This window comes from Schistocerca piceifrons, chromosome 4, assembly GCF_021461385.2.
Source record: "Schistocerca piceifrons isolate TAMUIC-IGC-003096 chromosome 4, iqSchPice1.1, whole genome shotgun sequence".
NCBI lineage: Eukaryota > Metazoa > Arthropoda > Insecta > Orthoptera > Acrididae > Schistocerca > Schistocerca piceifrons.
The window spans coordinates 31,583,068-31,605,526 of NC_060141.1; the positions used below are offsets into that span (position 1 = coordinate 31,583,068).

A 22,459-nucleotide genomic window follows, 5' to 3' on the forward strand; every position below is an offset into this window, starting at 1 on the left:
CGCAGTGGTTCATGCAGATGCCTAGTAAGCAGGAGACCCCAAGTTCGAGTCCCATGCCGGCTGGCCTAACCACATGTTGCGGTTTTGCAGGAATACTCCTGGTTTTCACATAAATGTTCCGGTGTCCCGAGAAAATCATGTGGGACGCACAACTGTCGCGGTTTTTAATCGAGAAACAAAATGTGAGCAATGATATTTTCATTTAATCAAATATTTGTGAAAAACATGTTTCCTAGAATTAGAATGACATCGAAATATATATTTTCACCATATATAGGCCTACCACATTTGATTTAACTACTCTTGTGCCTAAAGAAAGAGTAAGAGACAGGTTGAAAAGAAAAGCGGGTATTACCTATTCCCGCCTCTGACCCGTCTACCTTCCACTTTATGGCCCTCGAGACAAGTAAAACCAAAACCAAAGGAAGTATAGAGGAGCAATACTTAAACCATTTCTCCTAACGGGACTGTAGTCATATGGAAGTTACTTTTGTGAAGAATGTGAGCGATGTGCCGTGTTTTAGCATCGCTTATTGAACATTGTTTGCAATGTATGCACGCTTGTCACAACAGTCTACAGTCAAACTAAACCTTAAATTTTAGTATGTAATGTATAATTTGTATCTGATTGCTAATTCGTAATACTACATAGTTTCTATGATTGACAAGTAGTACCTAAGAGCCATGTAAGTGACTAAACAATGCAAAAAATATATCTGGGCTATTACAGTAAAAAAGTATATATCAGTTTTTTTGTGTCTGAGGAGAAATATTTCATTTGTTTGTAATGTGCCTACATTTTGCTTTGCAATTTACAAAATGAAGACACATTCTTGCTGTGGATTTTTCAGCTGCTGCATCGTCATAGGTCTATTGTCGATTTCAAAATATCCCGATAACTGCCAGAAGTAAGCGTAAGTGTAGGAACGAAGTTAAGTATGTAGTATAAACGCAAGTGTCCTGGTTTATTCTGTTTGAAATCTGTTTAGCCTAGGTCGACCACACATTTTCAATCGTCGCCGCTGATTTGACATAAAATTCCGTTGCAGCTGATATCAACAGTTCCTTCCCTTTTTTTCTTTACTTTCTTCCTCTTCCGCCATCAGTTTACATACCATCCAGCTGTGTTGCAATGGTTTGGTGTTGAATTAATGGTTGGACAGACAGTTACTGCACTTCTCTCACTATTAATTGTCTTATGGTAGTGTGCATTATTCCCTTGTAGACAGGCAATGCTGGCAGTTGTAGAGTTGGCAGCACCGAACAGAGCCAATTACCACACATGTACAGTATATGTTGCAAGGTGGATGTGAAGACGGCTGCTGGAATGGTAATCGCCATCTTAAAATGGTGAGCTGCTCTAATCAATTGGTTATATTGAGACATCGGAAATTCCGTATCACCTAGACGACCTACTTCTGTTTCAGAGGGAGTCACTTGAAGCCTCTGGGCCTCCTTAGATATTGGGAGGACTGAGGCTGGGGTGATGCAGTTGGTACCCCTCGTGATGTGAAAAGTGGCCGAGCATTGATAGTGGAGACAACGAAATCGATATTGTCGGATACATACTGACAGCATGCTACACTTGGGCACGTTCTTCAGTGTGGCATACAGTTGAGAGCTCCACGTGTTGAACTTTTTTTCATAGTAGAGCACTTAACAACTGCAAATAATGTAAGCGTCGGTTTACGCTGCCATTGTCGCAGTTAATAAAATACTGCTGCGCTGTTGACCGCTTTGTCATAGAGATGGGCAAACTGAAACACGTAACTGTTTCGAAACAAATGAAACAGTACAATGTAATGTTCCGATACGTTGTTTCGAAACAGTGAAACAGTTTGTGTTTTGTATTCTAATAAACCTACACATTTTATCATCTTGAATGTCTACTGTATAAGTATGTCCATATAAACACAAATGAGGTGCGAGAGCGCTAATCATGTCGCAGAAAGTATGAAACTATCACTTAGGCGTCTTGGCAGTTTCGTATTTCCTGCAGCAAATGCGCTGCTTTCGTGTCGCGTGACTTTCATACTTTTCAATTGGCTGAGGACAGCCATAGCTGAAGACAGAAGAATCACCACGAACGGAACTGGAGGTGGGAGCAAACTGCAGAAACACACATTCCGTTAGTATGGGTAATATACCCATCCTGCTAATTTCCATCTACACAAAGAGAATCATTATGGGTAATAGGCACAGTGACTATAGACTCACAAATAACGCCAAATAATTCGAATAAATAACAAAATATAACAGAAATTTTTTTTGTCTTTCAAGGTGTTTCGAACCGTTACTATAAATTCACCATGCTTCCCAGCCCTTCCCGTACACCATTACACTATCAGTGATTTGTCAAACAGATTGCTTGCAATTATACCTACATCAAATTTATGTATATCTCTAATAACTGTCACTCTACGCCTTTTTTTAATTCAAAATGTTGTAGGCTTACTTGCGTTTCTTAATATGATTACTATACAAGAACAGAGAGCATCTTCATCTACATCTCCATCTACATTTATACTCCGCAAGTCACCCAACGGTGTTTGGCGGAGGGCACTTTACGTGCCACTGTCATTACCTCCCTTTCCTGTTCCAGTCGCGTATGGTTCGCGGGAAGAACGACTGTCTGAAAGCCTCCGTGCGCGCTCTAATCTCTCTAATCTTACATTCGTGATCTACTCGGGAGGTATAAGTAGGGGGAAGCAATATATTCGATACCTCATCCAGAAACGCACCCTCTCGAAACCTGGACAGCAAGCTACACCGCGATGCTGAGCGCCTCTCTTGCAGAGTCTGCCACTTGAGATTATTAAACATCTCCGTAACGCTATCACGGTTACCAAATAACCTTGTGACGAAACGCGCCGCTCTTCTTTGGATCTTCTCTATCTCCTCCGTCAACCCGATCTGGTACGGATCCCACACTGATGAGCAATACTCAAGTATAGGTCGAACGAGTGTTTTGTAAGCCACCTCCTTTGTTGATGGACTACATTTTCTAAGCACTCTCCCAATGAATCTCAACCTGGTATCCGCCTTACCAACAATTAATTTTATATGATCATTCCACTTCAAATCGTTCCGCACGCATACTCCCAGATATTTTACAGAAGTAACTGCTACCAGTGTTTGTTCCGCTATCATATAATCATACAATAATGGATCCTTCTTTCTATGTATTCGCAATACATTAATGCTGCAACTTCTCTGTATACTACAGCATCATCCGCGAAAAGTCGCATGGAACTTCCGACACTATCTACTAGGTCATTTATATATATTGTGAAAAGCAATGGTCCCATAACACTCCCCTGTGGCACGCCAGAGGTTACTTTAACGTCTGTAGACGTCTCTCCATTGATAAGAAATGTATGTTATAAAAAAAGTGTAATGTAACTGAATGATTTTCACATATTTATTATTTTGAATGTGAATAGTATGCGTTGTTTTATTGTTTGGTTAGTGTTTATAAAGCAGATGTTACGCCATTTCGAAACAGGACAGTCAGCTAGAAACGAAGCTTTATTTTCGGATATCTTCAGCTTCACGCTATTGCTTGTCAAAAAGATTTCGACACTCTTGAAAGTGTTTCATGAAGTGTTATGTTGTGTTTCAGTACCTGTGCCAAGCCCGAATCTCGTCCGACACAGAGCGGAATGAAACATCACTGTTTCGATACAAGCACAGGTGGACTGAAACAGCCTTATTTTGAAACAACGATACAGTTTCTGTGTCTGGCTCGAGATCGAATCTGGTCCGGTTATCCGAGACAGGGACGGAATGAAACACCACTGTTTCGAAACAGTGAACCACAGCCGTTCCGAAACACTGAAACAGTTCCACGTATCGATACACTGTATCGAAACATAGACAGTGGCCAAGTCTAGTCAGTATATTGTCAGCCCAGACAGCCGTGAGGAAGGCCATCCCGCAATAGTGGCCGAAACGACGGACAATTTTATATATTAACAGTGCAGTCAACAGCCCAGAAAATTTTTATTGCCATAACTGCAAATAAACAGTCACTTAATAAACTGAAATTAGCTACACTACATCAGCACCAGCTGAGTGAACGTATTTTGTCTGCTCACGCGAGAGAACTGGAGAGGAAGCTATGCGTGAAGCGTTCATTGAATTCGAAAGTGAAATTCTATGTACCGACTTGACAGAAAATCCTAGGAAGTTCTGGTCTTACGTTAAATCAGTAAGTGGCTCGAAACAGCATATCCAGACACTACGGGATGATGATGGCATTGAAACAGCGGATGACACGCGTAAAGCTGAAATACTAAACACCTTTTTCCAAAGCTGTTTCATAGAGGAAGACCGCACTGCAGTTCCTTCTCTAAATCCTCGCACAAACGAAAAAATGGCTGACATCGAAATAAGTGTCCAAGGAATAGAAAAGCAACTGGAATCACTCAATAGAGGAAAGTCCACTGGACCTGACGGGATACCAATTCGATTCTACACAGAGTACGCGAAAGAACTTGCCCCCCTTCTAACAGCCGTGTACCGCAAGTCTCTAGAGGAACGGAGGGTTCCAAATGATTGGAAAAGAGCACAGATAGTCCCAGTCTTCAAGAAGGGTCGTCGAGCAGATGCGCAAAACTATAGACCTATATCTCTTACGTCGATCTCTTGTAGAATTTTAGAACATGTTTTTTGCTCGCGTATCATGTCATTTCTGGAAACCCAGAATCTACTATGTAGGAATCAACATGGATTCCGGAAACAGCGATCGTGTGAGACCCAGCTCGCCTTATTTGTTCGTGAGACCCAGAAAATATTAGATACAGGCTCCCAGGTAGATGCTATCTTTCTTGACTTCCGGAAGGCGTTCGATACAGTTCCGCACTGTCGCCTGATAAACAAAGTAAGAGCCTACGGAATATCAGACCAGCTGTGTGGCTGGATTGAAGAGTTTTTAGCAAACAGAACACAGCATGTTGTTATCAATGGAGAGACGTCTACAGACGTTAAAGTAACCTCTGGCGTGCCACAGGGGAGTGTTATGGGACCATTGCTTTTCACAATATATATAAATGACTTAGTAGATAGTGTCGGAAGTTCCATGCGGCTTTTCGCGGATGATGCTGTAGTATACAGAGAAGTTGCAGCATTAGAAAATTGTAGCGAAATGCAGGAAGATCTGCAGCGGATAGGCACTTGGTGCAGGGAGTGGCAACTGACCCTTAACATAGACAAATGTAATGTATTGCGAATACATAGAAAGAAGGATCCTTTATTGTATGATTATATGATAGCGGAACAAACACTGGTAGCAGTTACTTCTGTAAAATATCTGGGAGTATGCGTGCGGAACGATTTGAAGTGGAATGATCATATAAAATTAATTGTTGGTAAGGCGGGTACCAGATTGAGATTCATTGGGAGAGTCCTTAGAAAATGTAGTCCATCAACAAAGGAGGTGGCTTACAAAGCACTCGTTCGGCCTATACTTGAGTATTGCTCATCAGTGTGGGATCCGTACCAGATCGGGTTGACGGAGGAGATAGAAAAGATCCAAAGAAGAGCGGCGCGTTTCGTCACAGGGTTATTTGGTAACCGTGATAGCGTTACGGAGATGTTTAACAAACTCAAGTGGCAGACTCTGCAAGAGAGGCGCTCTGCATCGCGGTGTAGCTTGCTCGCCAGGTTTCGAGAGGGTGCGTTTCTGGATGAGGTATCGAATATATTGCTTCCCCCTACTTATACCTCCCGAGGAGATCACGAATGTAAAATTAGAGATATTAGAGCGCGCACGGAGGCTTTCAGACAGTCGTTCTTCCCGCGAACCATACGCGACTGGAACAGGAAAGGGAGGTAATGACAGTGGCACGTAAAGTGCCCTCCGCCACACACCGTTGGGTGGCTTGCGGAGTATCAATGTAGATGTAGATGTAGAAGCGCTGGGGAGGTACAGCCTGTCTGTGAACTAAAAGCTTAGCAGCGCTGGTGGCAAAGGGAGTCGCTTTCCCCAGAAGAACGCTGCAGCTGCCGCACAGGATAAGTAACAATCAATTTCCCCACTAGCAGTGTACGAAGGTTGAATGAAAAGTAATGCCTCCACCTTTGTTAACTGAGTTTGGATGGGAATATTTTAATAAATCAAACACAAAGATAATCCTTAGAATGTCATCTTCAATTACCAGTATTCACTTATTATTACCTTATCTTCTGATGAAGTCACCCTTAGAGGTGACGAAACCTGGTCAAGGTATATAGAAAACCTATGCAACCGGTTGGCAGATTTTTACATATTTTCAAATATTCACCTTTCCACATAGCCACCAGCCAATTGGATACATGTCTGCCAACGATGACCAAATTTTCTGAACCCGTCGCGGAAGAAGTCGACACTCTGTTTCCGCAAGCACAGTCTCACAGTTCCCTCAACGTCTTCATGGGAAGCATAATGATGTCCCCGCAGATCATCTTTCACTATCGGGAACAGATGGAAGTCAGACGGTGCTAAATCTGGACCGTATGGAGGATGCCGTATGGCGGTGAGATTCAGTCACTGAAATTCTGCTGTGGTGGCACGTGAAGTGTGTTTGTCACTCAGGTCAGATGTTCCCACCTCGACATCTTTAAAATTACTCGCCCAACGACGCACAATACTCACATCAACACAATCACCATAAACTACTTTCATTCTCTGATGAATCCCCTTTGGGGTGACACCTTCTGCTGTCAAGAGTTCAGTGACTGCACGTTGCTTAAATCGCGTTGACCGGCCGTCTGCGCAGGGTTCCATACTTTACACTGTAACAAAACAATCGTTCAGTGCTAAGACTTCCCGCCAACTGGAGCTGAAGACAAGAGGCTAAGGAACAAGCCAGTACCTACCGCATACCAGTGCTGCCAACTGTTGAAGAGTTACGAAGGTGGAGGCATCACTTTTCAGTCACCCCTCGTAGGACAGTGTGCAGAGATTAGTGTTATAACTAACTCACACCTGCCGTCCATGTATTGGTAACGCACTTTATGGATAATAACTCCCCTCCTCCCCCCCCCCCCCCTTCGGGAGTTTCTGCACACTATGCCGCCACTCAATAGAAACTGAAATCAAAGACCTCTACTTTCGACGTCATCTTCCTCTCCGTTGATCCTGCCATCTAGACATCACACAGCAACCACGAGACATCTGTAGTGTGACTCAAAAAATGGCTCAATTGGCTCTAGCACTATGTGAGTTAACATCTGAAGTCATCAGTCCCCCAGATTTTAGAACTACTTAAACCTAACTAACCTAAGGACATCACACACATCCATGACCGAGGCAGGATTCGAAACTGCGACCGTTGCAGCAGCGCAGTTCCGGACTGAAGCGCTTAGAACCGCTCGGCCACAGCGGTCGGCAGTGTGACTCAGTGACACATAATACTGTAGTTACAGCACACCAGAATTGTTCACACTGATGAAGACTGTAAGAAACAGTAGCAGAAACGTGTTTTACGATTATTTTAAAGCATGTTCTAGACAAACACATAATTCTGTCGGTTTCTACCCACAGACAATATAATTTCAATATTCAGGGTCTTCAATAAGAAACTATGCACTTCGTAACTTGCTGTATTAAAGTCATGGAAGTTATAAGAGATGCTGGACGTGATCCCCTTGAAATTGAAGACACAGTTGCACACGTTTCTGCATCTTCTTGAAGACGTTGTGCAGAACTTCGGAAGCGATGTTACGAATGTGACGTGTCAGTGCAGCTTAGAGTTCTTGTATAGTGAGGCGATTGCCTTCATAGGTCCTCGAGAGATGATGTAGTCACTGAGGACGTCCTTTCAAAAGTTCATCGCCTTGTGGGCGGTATGTGAAGTCGCCCCATCCTGATGGAGCCAGGCATTCTCTGTTTCGTCCTCATTCAGTTCACCTGTTCGCCCCCGGTAGCTGAGTAGTCAGCGCGACAGAATGTCAATCCTAATGGCCCGGGTTCGATTCCCGGCTGGGTCGGTGATTTTCTCCGCTCAGGAACAGGGTGTTGTGTTGTCCTAATCACCATTATTTCATCCCCATCGACGCGCAAGTCGCCGAAGTGGCATAAAATCTAAAGACCTGCACCCAGCGAACGGTCTACCTGACGGGAGGCCCTAGTCACACGACATTATTAGTTCACCTAGGAAGGGCTCCACAATGCAGATGCAGTACCGTTCTTTATTTGTAGTGTCTGTTGTAACCGTGACCAGAACGGCCGCGGGGTTGCCGTGAAGGAAAGCTCGGCGGGACCCACGGAGCGGCCCGCGAACAACAACACAAACGGGAGAGGACGGACACGAACAATAAAGGACCTTACGAACAACAACAAAATAGAAACAACAGAGTCACAAGAAAACCTAATTAATCAACCACGTCCACTCGTACACAGAACAAAGAACGTAAATACGCTGTCTGAGGCGATATGTCGATAGACGCAGACCAAGGTTAGACTGACTGGCTGAGCATTTTTTTTTTTACTTTGTTGTTATTTTAAAACCTGTACAACAGGCAGGCTGTCAGCAGCATTCTACGCTGCTCTTCAGCCATAGAATACACAATGAGAAAAAGACAGGAAGAATACACATAAGTTCCAGAGCGGAGGGCAATAAAACAGTAGACACATAAATACAAACATGGAGCCGTTCACACTCGACGGTAATCCACACGGCAAACTTTTGAAACGACGCACAAACACTGAAGATGGCGATGGCACAGGTGAACGAAGGAGTGCGACGGTGAACACTGAACACTAAACACGACGGCACACACGAGACACTGAGGGCGATGATCTCTGGCGCGCGAAAGTCCACGTAGAGTGTGCGAGTCCGGGGACCTGCCAAGAAAGGAGGAGGGGGGGTGGGAGAGGGAGAGGGGAGAGCAGAGATGCCATGTGCAGAGGAGATAGGAGGAAAGGAGAAAGGGGGAGGGGAAGCCCGGGGGAAGAGGGATGGAGGAAGAGGGATGGGGGGAAAAGGAGAGAGAAGGGAGGGAGGGTGCCTAAAGGAAAGGACACCGGAAGTGGGGGGGGGGGCAGGATCAAAGTTGATAGGAGGGGTAGATGGAGGGGAGGAGGACATCATCAGGGAGGGGGAGCTGGCGGAAGCCACCTTGGGAGAGGGTAAGGAGGGTGGAGAGATGGAGGCCGGGTGGGACATGGGAATACAGGCGCGGCAGCGGGCGGGGGTGGGAGAGGATGGGCGAGACAAGCGGGTGAGGAGGATCGAGTTTGCAGGAGGTGTACAGGATCCGTATCCTCTGGCTGAGCGAGTGGCAGTCGCTTAAATACATGATCGGAGACGCCACGATTGCCCGCTGGGACCACGTGTTCCACTGTGGCGCCCTCACATTAAACGTGAGCCAGGAGGCGCGCGCCGCCAGGGCTTACAGCGCGATGGTGCAGACACCTCTAGGGGTCTTCGACGTCCACGCTGTCTGGCGCGTGCTACCAGAGTGTCCTAAAAGGAGATCGGCCCAATGATGCGTTTACGACTCACATCGCACCAAACACCAACCCTTTGATCATTCAGTGGGGACACCTTACATTCATGCCGATTCTCTGGCTATTTACGTAACCAGAGAGGTGAAACCATGGCTCATCCATGAAAAACGTTGTGTCGAGAATCCCCTCACCGTTGTCCTGCCTGAAGTACAGAAACCAGTTGCACAAGTTCACACGGGCCGGGCGATCGGTGTCTGTCAGTTCATGCACGATCGACATTTCGTACGGGTACATGAACAGTGATGTCCAGAGAATCTTGTGAGTGGAACACGCCGACACATGGGCCTGCAGAGCTAGTCGCCCAATCGATTTCTTTGGACTTCTCAGCATTAGGTCTTGCACCTCTGCCATCTTCTCTTCGGAAGTGGATGTGGATGGCCTGCCTGATTTTGAGCATTATGAACGCTTCCGGTCTTTCAAACTTGGTGATGAGGTTCTGTACGGCATTGCAGTTAGGTATCTTCACTTCTGGGAACTTTGCTGCATGTGCAGCTTCCACTGCTGAGGTACACTTGTCTCCATTGCGAAACACATGCTCCACAAGAAACACTCTTTCATCCACATCTACATCCATACTCCGCAAGCGACCTGACGGTGTGTGGCGGAGGGTACCTTGAGTACCTCTATCGGTTCTTCCTACTATTCCAGTCTCGTGTTGTTCGTGGAAAGAAATCGGTATGCCTCTGTGTGGGCTCTAATCTCTCTGATTTTATCCTCATGGTCTCTTCGCGAGATATACATAGGAGGGAGCAATATACTGCTTGACTCCTCGGTGAAAGCATGTTCTCGTAACTTCAACAAAAGCCCGCACCGAGCTACTGAGCGTCTCTCCTGCAGAGTCTTCCACTGTAGTTTATCTATCATCTCCGTGATGCTTTCGCAATTACTAAATGATCCTGTAACGAAGCGCTCTGCTCTCCATTGGATCTTCTCTATCTCTTCCATCAACCCTATCTGGTACAGATCCCACACTGGTGAGCAGTATTCAAGCAGTGGGCGAACAAGTGTACTGTAACCTACTTCCTTTGTTTTCGGATTGCATTTCCTTAGGATTCTTCCAATGAATCTCAGTCTGGCGTCTGCTTTACCGACGTTCAACTTTATATGATCATTCCATTTTAAATCACTCCTAATGCCTACTCCCAGATAATTTATGGAATTAACTGCTTCCAGTTGCTGACCTGCTATATTGTAGCTAAATGGTAAAGGATCTTTCTTTCTGTGTATTCACAGCACATTACACTTGTCTACATTGAGATTCAATTGCCATTCCCTACACCATGCCCCAATTCGTTGCAGATCCTCCTGCATTTCAATACAGTTTTCCATTGTTACAACCTCTCGATATGCCACAGCATCATCCGCAAAAAGCCTCAGTGAACTTCCGATGTTATCCACAAGGTCATTTATGTATATTGTGAATAGCAACGGTCCTACGACACTCCCCTGCGGCACACCTGAAATCACTCTTACTTCAGAGGACTTCTCTCCATTGAGAATGTGCTGCGTTCTGTTATCTACGAACTCTTCAATCCAATCACACAATTGGTCTGATAGTCCATATGCTCTTACTTTGTTCACTAAACGACTGTGGGGAACTGTATCAAACGCCTTACGGAAGTCAAGAAACGCGACATCTACCTGGGAACCCGTATCTGTGGCCCTCTGAGTCTCGTGGACCAATAGCGCGAGCTGGTGGGTTTCACACGATCGTCTTTTTCGAAACCCATGCTGATTCCTACAGAGTAGATTTCTAGTCCCCAGAAAAGTCATTATACTCGAACATGATACGTGTTCCAAAATTCTACAACTGATCGACGTTAGAGATATAGGTCTATAGTTCTGCACATCTGTGCGACGTCCCTTCTCGAAAACGGTGATGACCTGTGACCTTTTCCAATTTTTTGGAACGCTACACTCTTCTAGAGATCTACGGTACACCGCTGCAAGAAGGGGGCAAGTTCCTTCGCGTACTCTGTGTAAAATTGAACTGGTGTCCCATCAGGTCCAGCGGCCTTTCCTCTTTTGAGAGATTTTAATTGTTTTTCTATCCCTCTGTCAGCTGTTCCGATATCTACCATTTTGTCATCTGTGCGACAATCTAGAGAAGGAACTACAGTGCAGTCTTCCTCTGTGAAACAGCATGATGACCTGGATCACAATTATGTCACACAAGACGTTGGTCTTTAATGAAACCGGACCTGCGAACAAACACAAATACCTGGTCAAATATGGTTTAAATATGTTAAACAATGGGAAAAGTTTTATTAATAATTGACAATCATATCAGTCATTACTTAACACACCACAACATGGCACTGCATAGTTGCTTTCTGAACACCCAGTATTTTATTCTAGTTAACAAACTGTACTCACAGAATTTTCACTTGAATCACCACCTTGGACCCTCCAGTAACCTAACCGATTTTTTTTTTCTGTGAAGTCAAGCCTTTCTGCCTCAGCTGTAAACACTAGCGTCTGATGTTCATCCAGACGCAGACGGGGTGCCTCCTGACGCGACAGAGGGCTGGACTCGACACGACGACCAGTTTTCGCTGCTCCAGCTGGACACCGCGTCCCAGGAGCGGCTGCTGCAGAAGACCGTCATCTTCCAGGGGCTGGACACGACTGTGGGGGACATTGTCCAGGTAACGCACCGTCGCTTCCTTTTGAACAACAGTATCTACTGCCGTGGAGCTACTCACCTCCCATCGCTCTTGTACGTCCGCTGCTGGATCGATGTGGGTGTATTCATCGCTTCCATTCACGCTACGTATCACTGAATTATGTTGCCAGAGATTAAACGTAATTACAACCGGGGCACCCCCCCCCCCCAATCAACAGATTCCTAAATCCACCAATCACGTGGATATATTTATTCTGATCCTGACTTGTTACGCCCACCGGTATAAGTCCGCGGTTATCACTCAGGTGATTTGAAACGATTGAAAGACAAACAAAAAGTCTTTTCAATGTTTGTTTATTATCATTGAACACAAATTAAAAGTATATTGCTATAATTCAGCATGTAGTCAGTGATTCCAGAATTCATTAGAATGAAATTATGTTAAATGATTGCCCCCATCAGTACGTTAGTGACGGGCCTAACTCCCTACAACTCCCTGGAAATGCCTGCAGCTGGTCGTCTGCTGCTGAGGCGGCTTCTTTAATTATGACGGCTCGTGACGTCATTTTTGGGGCACGAACAAAATCCGATATCGGAATTACGACGTGTCTTACGAATCAAATGTCATTTGTACAGTTCACAATAACACTGAGTGGCGACTTTCAGTACGATTCAGTATATCACAGTAGGATTCGGTAACCCTCACAGATACATGTTTTAAGAGACCGTTTGAACTTGAGTAGCTATTCTTTCGTTCTTCCGAAATTCTCTTCATATACTCTCTGTGTTCTCCCTTGAATTCTTCCGAACATCTATTTGTTAACTTTTCCGTATGTTTTTCTTTAGGTGTATGTTTTTTAATTATGTTTCTGACTGTTCTCGGCTGGTTATGTTATCTTCTGTAATTTCCATTTCTTCAATATCATCTTTTGTTTCAATGAGCCATTTTGTGCAGATTTTGCTATATATAAACTGATGAATATCAAGCAGGTTTCAGAGCAAATAGAATTTCCAAAAAAAAAAAAAACTGCGTTCCGTAAGATTTTTTTAAAAAAAGCTTATGATTCAGTGGACTGTAAATTGGCGTTCCAAATTCTGAGAGAGTCTCAAGCCTGTAGCAATTATTAGTGAAACACTAAACGGTACAAAATCTAAGATAACATCCAGGGAATAAATTACGGAAAATTCTGAAATTTAAACAAGAGTGAGACAAGGTAAAGACCTCTCTGTATTGCTTTCCAACTGTATCTTAGGAAAAGTAACACAATAGTGGCGAAAACGAAATCAGAGCTTAAAATTGACGGACGCATCAATCAGTATTAGAATGGATTGCCTATCCTTTGCAGACGACCTGGTACTAATATGACAGGACACTAAAATAGAGCAAAATCCAACAGAAATTGGTGAAGAAACAGAAAAAACAAACGGTCTCCAAAGTCATTTCAAAAAACTAAAAACGTGTATAGAAACTACGTGTCGCCCAAAATTGTTGTAACTGAACACGGAAAAAGCGAAAGAGTATCTCAGTCCGAATATTTAGGCGAAACCATTCAGGAAACAGCTATGGAGAAAATTTGTTGCGCAATTAGTCGTCAGAAAATGGAATCAGAATTTAAGCTTACAGTACGCATATTTAATGAAAAAAAAATTGCATCTGAAAATATACTAAACTGAAGCACTGCAGCCGGCCGGAGTGGCCGAGCGGTTCTAGGCGCTACAGTCTGGAGCCGCGCGACCGCTACGGTCGCAGGTTCGAATCCTGCCTCGGGCATGGATGTGTGTGATGTCCTTAGGTTAGTTAGGTTTAAGTAGTTCTAAGTTCTAGGGGACTGATGACCTAAGCAGTTAAGTCCCATAGTGCTCAGAGCCATTTGAACCATTTTGAAGCACTGCAGCGCAGTCATCGAACCAGAGTTTCTCTATGGAGGTGAAACAGTAATTTCAAACAGAAAGAGGGATACTGAAGAAATCCAAAAGAGAGAACTAGAAGTAACCAGGAAAATTTTAGGTCCAAATTATGCTGAAGAAGGAACACACAGACTAACAATAAGTAAAGAAACTGAAAGTATACGATCATTTATTCGGCTATGTTAAAAAAAAAAGGGCCAGATTTGTGGTACCATCAATGCCTACACCTCGCCGGCGGCAGGCACAATCCTGTGCCGCTCCTCCATGGCTTCCCAACAAGATCACGCGGACCACCCTCATGCAGTCCCGCCCTGGATAGCGCTACCGCGACGTCACAACACTGGGATTGTCCTCAACTGGACTCCGACTCTGCTAGCAACTGGACTATTCTGAGACTTCTTCTGCTCTGCACTCTGCACTCCACTTACTTCGCTTATCGCCGTCCCAGTGGACGGCAGCCCGGAACTACTACCAATGCAGCTGCTTATTGTGAAACTTTACAACGTTTGCAGAGAGCCATTCAAAACAAACGAAGAGGAATGCTGACTTCAAGACAACGCTTGTCCACACACTGCTGGCACAACCCAACGGCTCCTTGAACAATTTCAATGGGACATTTTCGATCATCCGCCGTACAGTACTGACTTGGCACCCAGCGACTTTCACCTTTTCCCTCAACTGAAGACGTGGCTATGAGGAGAGCACTTTCAAACCAAAGAAGATCTTCAAAACTGCGTCAATGCTCATTTGCAATCATTGGCGACAACATTTTTTGAAGAAGGTATTGCAAACCTTGTCCACAGGTACGATAAATGTCTCAATCTTTTCGGTGATTATGTTGAGAAGTAACCATAAGTGTACAAAACTTTCGGTAATAAATAATAGCTTTCTATGAACTTGTCTTTTATTTATAGCCTACCGGAGGTTGAAAAACAAACAGCCCTCGTAGAATTTGAAACAACAGAATGGATAGCTGCAATTAAAAATGAACATGAAGGAAGCAGGAGCAGCACAACATGATATTCCAGACAAGAGCGAGTATCATGCAGGGCCCCAGTGAGCGTGCAGACGCGCCGCAACACGTGGCCAGGACTCGACTAATGTCTGGAGTAGTGCTGGGTGGAATTGACACCATGAATCCTGCAGGGTTGTCTACAGGGTGTTACAAAAAGGTACGGCCAAACTTTCAGGAATCATTCCTCACACACAAATAAAGAAAAGATGTTATGTGGACATGTGTCCGGAAACGCTTAATTTCCATGATGGAGCTCATTTTAGTTTCGTCAGTATGTACTGTACTTCCTCGATTCACCGCCATGATTTCATACGGGATGCTCTACCTGTGCTGCTAGAACATGTGCGTTTACAAGTACGATTTAACATGTGGTTCATGCACGATGGAGCTCCTGCATATTTCAGTCGAAGTGTTTGTACACTTCTCAACAACAGATTCGGTGACCGATGGATTGGTAGGGGCGGACCAATTCCATGGCCTCCACGCTCTCCTGACCTCAACCCTCTTGACTTTCATTTATGGTGCATTTGAAAGCTGTTGTCTACGCAACCCCGGTACCAAATGTAGAGACTCTTTGTGCTCGTATTGTGGACGGCTGTGATACAATGCGCCATTCTCCAGGGCTGCATCAGCGCATCAGGGATTCCATGCGACGGAGGGTGGATGCATGTATCCTCGCTAACGGAGGACATTTAGAATATTTCCTGTAACAAAGTGTTTGAAGTCACTCTGGTACGTTCTGTTGCTGTGTGTTTCTATTCCATGATTAATGTGATACGAAGACAAGTAATAAAATGAGCTCTAACATGGAAAATAAGCGTTTCCGGACACATTTCCACATAACATATTTTCTTTCTTTGTGTGTGAGGAATTTTTCCTGAAAGTTTTGGCGTACCTTTTTGTAACACCCTGTATAAGTCCGGAAGACTACGAGGGGGTGTAGATCTCTTTTGAACAGCATGTTGCAAGGAATCCAAGATGTGTTCAATAATGTTCATGTTTGGGCAGTTCGGTGGCCGGTGGAAGTGTTTAAACTTAGAAGAGTGTTTCTGGAGTCAGTCTATAGAAAATGTGGACGTGCGGGTTGTCGCATTGTTATGCTGGAATTGCCCAAGTCCATCAGAATGCACGATGGACATGAATGGATGCAGGTGATCAGACAAGATTCTTACGTACGTGTCACCCGTCAAAGTCGTATCTAAACGTATTATGCCCCACACCATTACAGAGCCTCCATCATCTTGAACAGTCCTCTGCTGACATGCAGGGTCCATGGATTCATGAGGTTGTCTCCATACCTGTACAAGTCCATCCGCTCGATACAATTTGAAACGAGACTCGTCCGATCAGGCAACATGTTTCCAGTCATCAGCTGTCCAATGTCGGTGTGTTGATGGGCCCAGGTGAGGCGTAAAGCTTTGTCTTGAGCAGTCATCGAGGGTACACAAGTGGGCCTGTGGCTCCGAAAGCCCATATCGGTGATGTTTCGTTGAATGGTTCGCACTCTGACACTTGTTGAGGGCCCAACACTGAAATGTGCTGCGATTTGCGGAAGCGTTACACTATGGTCACGTTCAACGGTTCTCTTCAGTCGTCGTTTGTCCCATTCTTGCAGGAACTTTTTCTGGTTCACCGACGTCGGGCATTCGATGTTTTACCGGATTCCTGATATTCACGATAGAGCCGTGAAATGGTCGTACGGGAAAATCCCCACTTCATCACTACCTCGGAGATCCTGTGTCCCATTGCTCGTGCGCTGACTATGACACCACATTCAAACTCACTTAAATCTTGATAACCAACAACTGCGCGAGACGCTTGTTGTCTTATTTACGTATTGGCGACCACAGTGCCGTATTCTGCCCTTTTACGTTTCTCAGTGCGAATATACCAGTTTCTTTGGCGCTTCAGTGTGTGTATATATACTTGGGTGTACTGGGTGGAGAAAAGTTGTCACGAAATTTTAACCCTTGATAGCTAATGCCAGTAAAACATACATTACTAATGTTGTGTAGGTCAACAACGCACAATTTTTAAACTACGGAAACTTGGCGCAACGCGCTCAGATTGGCCGTGAAATTGTCCTGTTGCTGGATTCTCTGGACAACGCACGACCACGAATGCCTTGCCTGTCAGAGATCGCGATGTATCCCTGGCGGCCCACACGCTCGGTGGTAGCGTGCCAGCCTTCCACTGTGGGGCCTGGGGGCGAATCCGCCTGGGTCCCGACACATCCAAGGCAGTTTCAAGATAAGACGCACCGGGAGCAAACCCATCAACAGCTGTTAGTTCGCATACAGAAAGTCTTTTACAAATTGTGTCGGCCCTGAAAAGGACTTTTCTTTTGTAACTATGACATTGTTTACTTAAAGCAGGTGCTCGAACTGGCGACCCTCTTGGTAAGGTCAAACGGTGTTTTGGCGAACCGTTTGACAGATTCCTGGCATTGCCCTGATGTGATTGGCGGCACGTTGAATGCGATCCATTAATTCCTCATCGTTTCTAGGTGGTTCGCTTCCGGGCGGGTGAACTAGAACCTAGAAGAATCCCCACAGGAAAAAGTCCGGCGACGTGAGGTCTGGTGTTCGCGGGGGCCATGTCCTACGAGCACCTCTGCCAATTACGCTGCCGTCGAAGAGTTCAGTTAAATATCCGCGCACAGCACGACTGCTGTGTGCAGGCGCCCCATCATGCTGCAACCACATCCGTAGCCATATGTCCAGGGGAACATCTTCCAACAGGTCAGGTATAGTTTCTTGCAAAAAGAGAAGGAAATTTGCCATGGTAAGTCGAGAAGGTAGACGGACCAACTCAGTCAGATGCTCATCCACAATGCCTGTCCAAATGTTGAGCGAAAATCGTTCCTGGTGGCCGTGGACGTACGTGACGCGAGGATTTCCCATTGCCCAGTAATGAACGTTTCGAGTGTTGTAAAGGCCATCCCGATGGAAGGTGCACTCATCGGTAAACAACACAATGGCGGGGAAGTCGGTATCTCGTGCAACACGTCACAGAAACCACCGGCAAAACTCTAGCCTGTGTTCATAGTCCACCACAGGATTTAGGTCTTGGGCAAGGTAGAAACAAATGGATGCTGGCCGTCATCCCTCAAAACGACTTAGACACGTCCAACCGCTGGAGTACTCTTTGTAGTCCGCCCCCAGTAGCTGAGTGGTCAGCGCGACAGAATGTCAATCCCGGGTTCAAATGGCTCTGAGCACTATGGGACTCAACTGCTGAGGTCATTAGTCCCCTAGAACTTAGAACTAGTTAAACCTAACTAACCTAAGGACATCACAAACATCCATGCCCGAGGCAGGATTCGAGGAGGAGGAGGAGGAGATTAGTGTTTAACGTCCCGTCGACAACGAGGTCATTAGAGACGGAGCGCAAGCTCGGGTAAAGGAAGGATGGGGAAGGAAATCGGCCGTGCCCTTTCAAAGGAACCATCCCGGCATTTGCCTGAAGCGATTTAGGGAAATCACGGAAAACCTAAATCAGGATGGCCGGAGACGGGATTGAACCGTCGTCCTCCCGAATGCGAGTCCAGTGTGCTACCCACTGCGCCACCTCGCTCGGTGGCAGGATTCGAACCTGCGGCCGTAGCGGTCTTGCCGTTCCAGACTGCAGCGCCTTTAACCGCACGGCCACTTCGGCCGGCCAATCCCGGGTTCGATTCCCGGCTGGGTCGGTGATTTTCTCCGCTCAGGAACTGGGTGTTGTGTTGTCCCAATCATCATTATTTCATCCCCATCGACGCGTAAGTCGCCGAAGTGGCGTCAAATCGAAAGACTTGCACGTGGCAAACGGTCTACCCGACGGGAGGCCCTAGTCACACGACATTTATTTATTTAGTACACGTTGTAGGTGCTTCCTCGAAGCGCTCGAGAACAGTCTTTTCAAATGCACCATCCCGTCGTGTCCGAGGTCTTCCAGCATCACCATGATATCCCGCTAACGTGCCTGTTTCGCAAAGTCGCCGGTGAATTGCTGTAAACGTTTGCGGGTGTGGGTGGTGTCTTGCTGCGTACCGTTCCTCATACAACCGTCGAGGTTCATGCTCATTACTGTTGGCTAGTCGATAAACTAAAAGCATATCTCGTTGCTTTTCAACGAATACTGTGCCTCCATGCTTCCTGTTTGACTAAATCCAGATGACGTGTGTGTGTGTGTGTGTGTGTGTGTGTGTGTGTGCGCGCGCGCGCCGAAGCGAGGCTTACCTGTGAATGCCTCTGACGTGAGGTGGAGCAAACAGCAAGACCTATTCGACACGTGTGTGTACCACGTTGGGCCAGTGACGGTGCGAAGGACGTTTGTATGTGCGAACCGACAACCGTAGCGCTGCCCGTCAACCGATGAACGGCAACAGGACAATCCCGCGGCCAATCGGAGCGCGTGGCGCCAAATTTCCGTAGTTTAAAAATTGTGTGTTGTCTACCTACACAACATTAGTAATTTTGGTTCCTACTGGCACAGCTATCCAGGATTAAAATTTCGCGACACAACTTCTCCACCCTGTATACAGACACACACACACACACACACACACACACACACACACACACACACACACAAACACATACACACACACACACACACACACACACACACACACACACACACGCTGTGTGTGCGCCCGAGTGCTACTGCTTCCCAAAATAAATAAGCGCTCAAACGCAGAGTAGCAAACAAAAAGAAGTTTCGCGTGTTGAAATAGCACATGATGTTGTTTTAGTGATTACAGAATCGAGTCAACCAAGAGCTTGGCAGTATGAACCCAGTTATCAGCAGGGCACTGCACCCTCTCCCCCCCCTTTTCTTGTTGGGGCGGGCGTCAATATGCCGGGAAACTTGGTCGACAGTCGTTCTAACTCATTTTTGACGTTCTGGATACTAGCAGTTTGACGGAGTTGATGTCCTAGCTGCTCCCACATATGTTCTATCTGGGACAGATTGGGGATGTTGCTGACCAAGGCGGTACCTCAACATAAAGTGGATAGTTATCAGAGGCAAGTGCTATGTGGGGACGAGCACTGTGCTGTTGAAAAACGGCTCCACGCTGCTGTCGCCTCAGAGTTGACAGAATTTCCGTCGCATACTGTTGTGCCGTCAGAGTCCCCAGCCGTGGCCCAAGTCATACCCGATGGCAACCCACACCAAGACACCAGGAGTAATACTGTTGTGCCTCTCCGAACAGGTGGAAGACTCGGACCTCTTCCCTTACTTCTTCTCAGTCGAGCACGGTACAGCGATCCTCCCTTGTGGTAGGCAGACGTAGTCGACCAGAACCTCGGAGACGAACGCACCTGCTCTCACGTTCCCATGCAGTCTAACATCGAGCCACGTCACGTCCAAATTCCCCACAAATCTGGATACTGCTCGACTGGACCAACTGGCCAAATGGAGACGCGCAGTGAAGCGCCAGTCAAACTCTACCAGGCGCTGATAACTCTGTCTCACACGTGTACGCAGCATCTCATTTTCAGAGTGGTTGCTCTATATCTGATGCTGTTTATGCTCTTTATATATCCTACCAAGCCTGGTAAGAACATTCGCAACATTATGGGGTCTGGTGGCTGTCTGCCTGTCATAGGGAATAACATCCCTAACCATTTACATACTAGCCGTGTACGAAGTAACATAGACATCCGACCATTTCTTCTGGGTGTTGTACTTTTTTTAGGCACTGCAATTTCCTCCACTTTTGATTTATAGCTGTGAATCAGATCTTTAGATTCATCTTATTAATTTCATACACGGATTTATTAACTTCTTCATTTGGGTCATTGAAACATTTAATTGTGATTCGATTCACTGTTGAACTTTGGGCAGCAGAGAAATTAATTTCCTCTCATGAGTATTTCCGAGCACAATAAGAAACAAATCTTCCAGATATACAAAAAACGACTGCCACTGTTGTTGCCATTAACAACGCCTGGTGCACACAAACAAACATAAAAACGCTTTCTTCAGGTCGACTGTGAACTGTATGTTTATCACGATCACTGAAGAAGATGCATCTAATGAAATTAACATACTTCAGTTTATAAGCTAAAATGGAGGATATAATTCTATCCTTCGAAAACACCCTACCGGAAGAAATCCAAAGTAAACGTAAGCAAGAATCATTATCATTCTATACTAAAGAGGAAAACTCACAATTTGTCAGTCTTCCGTACTCAGTGACGTGTGATATCAGGTTGCAAAGCTCTCCAAACCACATATTACAAAGATATCCTCTCACACAAATAATAAAATACACACCAACAAATCCACTACGCAGTGGAATCATATGTCCAAATATATAGACCGACACATGCTTTTGTTCTTGCTTCTACACAGGGAGAAACTTTGCAACCCGCTACAGAGAGTAGCACTTGGATGTCCTCCAACTAAATGTTAAACAAGCCCAGTTTTGCGTCACACACTGACCATCGTTATCATTCTGTTGCTGCTATCAATGACAAACATCCTGTGTTACGCCTACTGGCAACGGTTTACGGATGGATTCCATGGAAAAGTTAGAGATTTACCTTCACAAGCTAAATGCTTCTCGTAAAATGTTTAACGAACAAATTGAATCAATACAGGACTCTTTCTTCCGAAATTGCCCAGACATTCTGGCAAAAAAAAGAACACCTACAAAATGCAGTCATGTGATTTCTTCTACCTCCTGCGTAACTTATTATTCTCCCAATCTAGAATTATTCATCCAACGCTTGTTCACACCTGCAGTTTTCCATTTACATTCGTGTCCCCCATGTGTTATTGCAAATATTACATTTTTTATTCTTTTTTCAGCTATTTCACTCTTTAATTTACTCATAACTCTTGTGTTATTTATTATTTTCGATTGTCATGTTTCCGTACTCAGAAGCCCAATTCATGTACACGCCTACAATTTTTCATATTCATTTGTGACTGATACATACGTTAGTTACTAGTTCACTATTTTATTTATGTAATCAATACCTCACTATATTTGTTTGTCTGTAATTTTTCATCTATATCACATGTATGTTGCGAACATATGGAATGCCTACATCTTGCAGACTTGCGTTGATTATCAGTGTTCGTAAATGTTTTGTTGTGTTACCAATGTATCTCATGTTGAAGATAACGATGTGGCAAAATACAATAACCAGCAAACTTTTTGCATTTATAATTAGTGTTCGTTTCCTGTGCAAGTACATGCTGTAAGTGCGTAAGCTGACTAAATTGCACAGTACGGAAATTAATTTCTCGTTGATACCAAGAAGTCATGCAGTGTAAATATCCTAAAGGATAACAGTCATTTCGTTTCGTACCTGTTTCGTTAACTAATGCCTAAATTTTCGTTTTCTTCTCCAGCGCAACGACCATAGCGTGTAGCCACACATGGTACAGAAAATAATGTTTGTGTAATACTTCCAACTGA

At 45.1% G+C, this 22,459-nt stretch overlaps 1 protein-coding gene across 1 annotated transcript in view; it reads left to right on the plus strand.

Annotated features, from left to right (window-relative positions):
* LOC124795569 overlaps positions 1-22,459 on the plus strand; it is a 286,431-nt gene that overhangs the window by 156,871 nt on the left and 107,101 nt on the right. Inside the window, exon 8 of the mRNA XM_047259641.1 lies at positions 11,987-12,141. Coding sequence (XP_047115597.1) covers positions 11,987-12,141 — 155 coding nt within the window. The remainder of the gene's footprint in view (positions 1-11,986; positions 12,142-22,459) is intronic.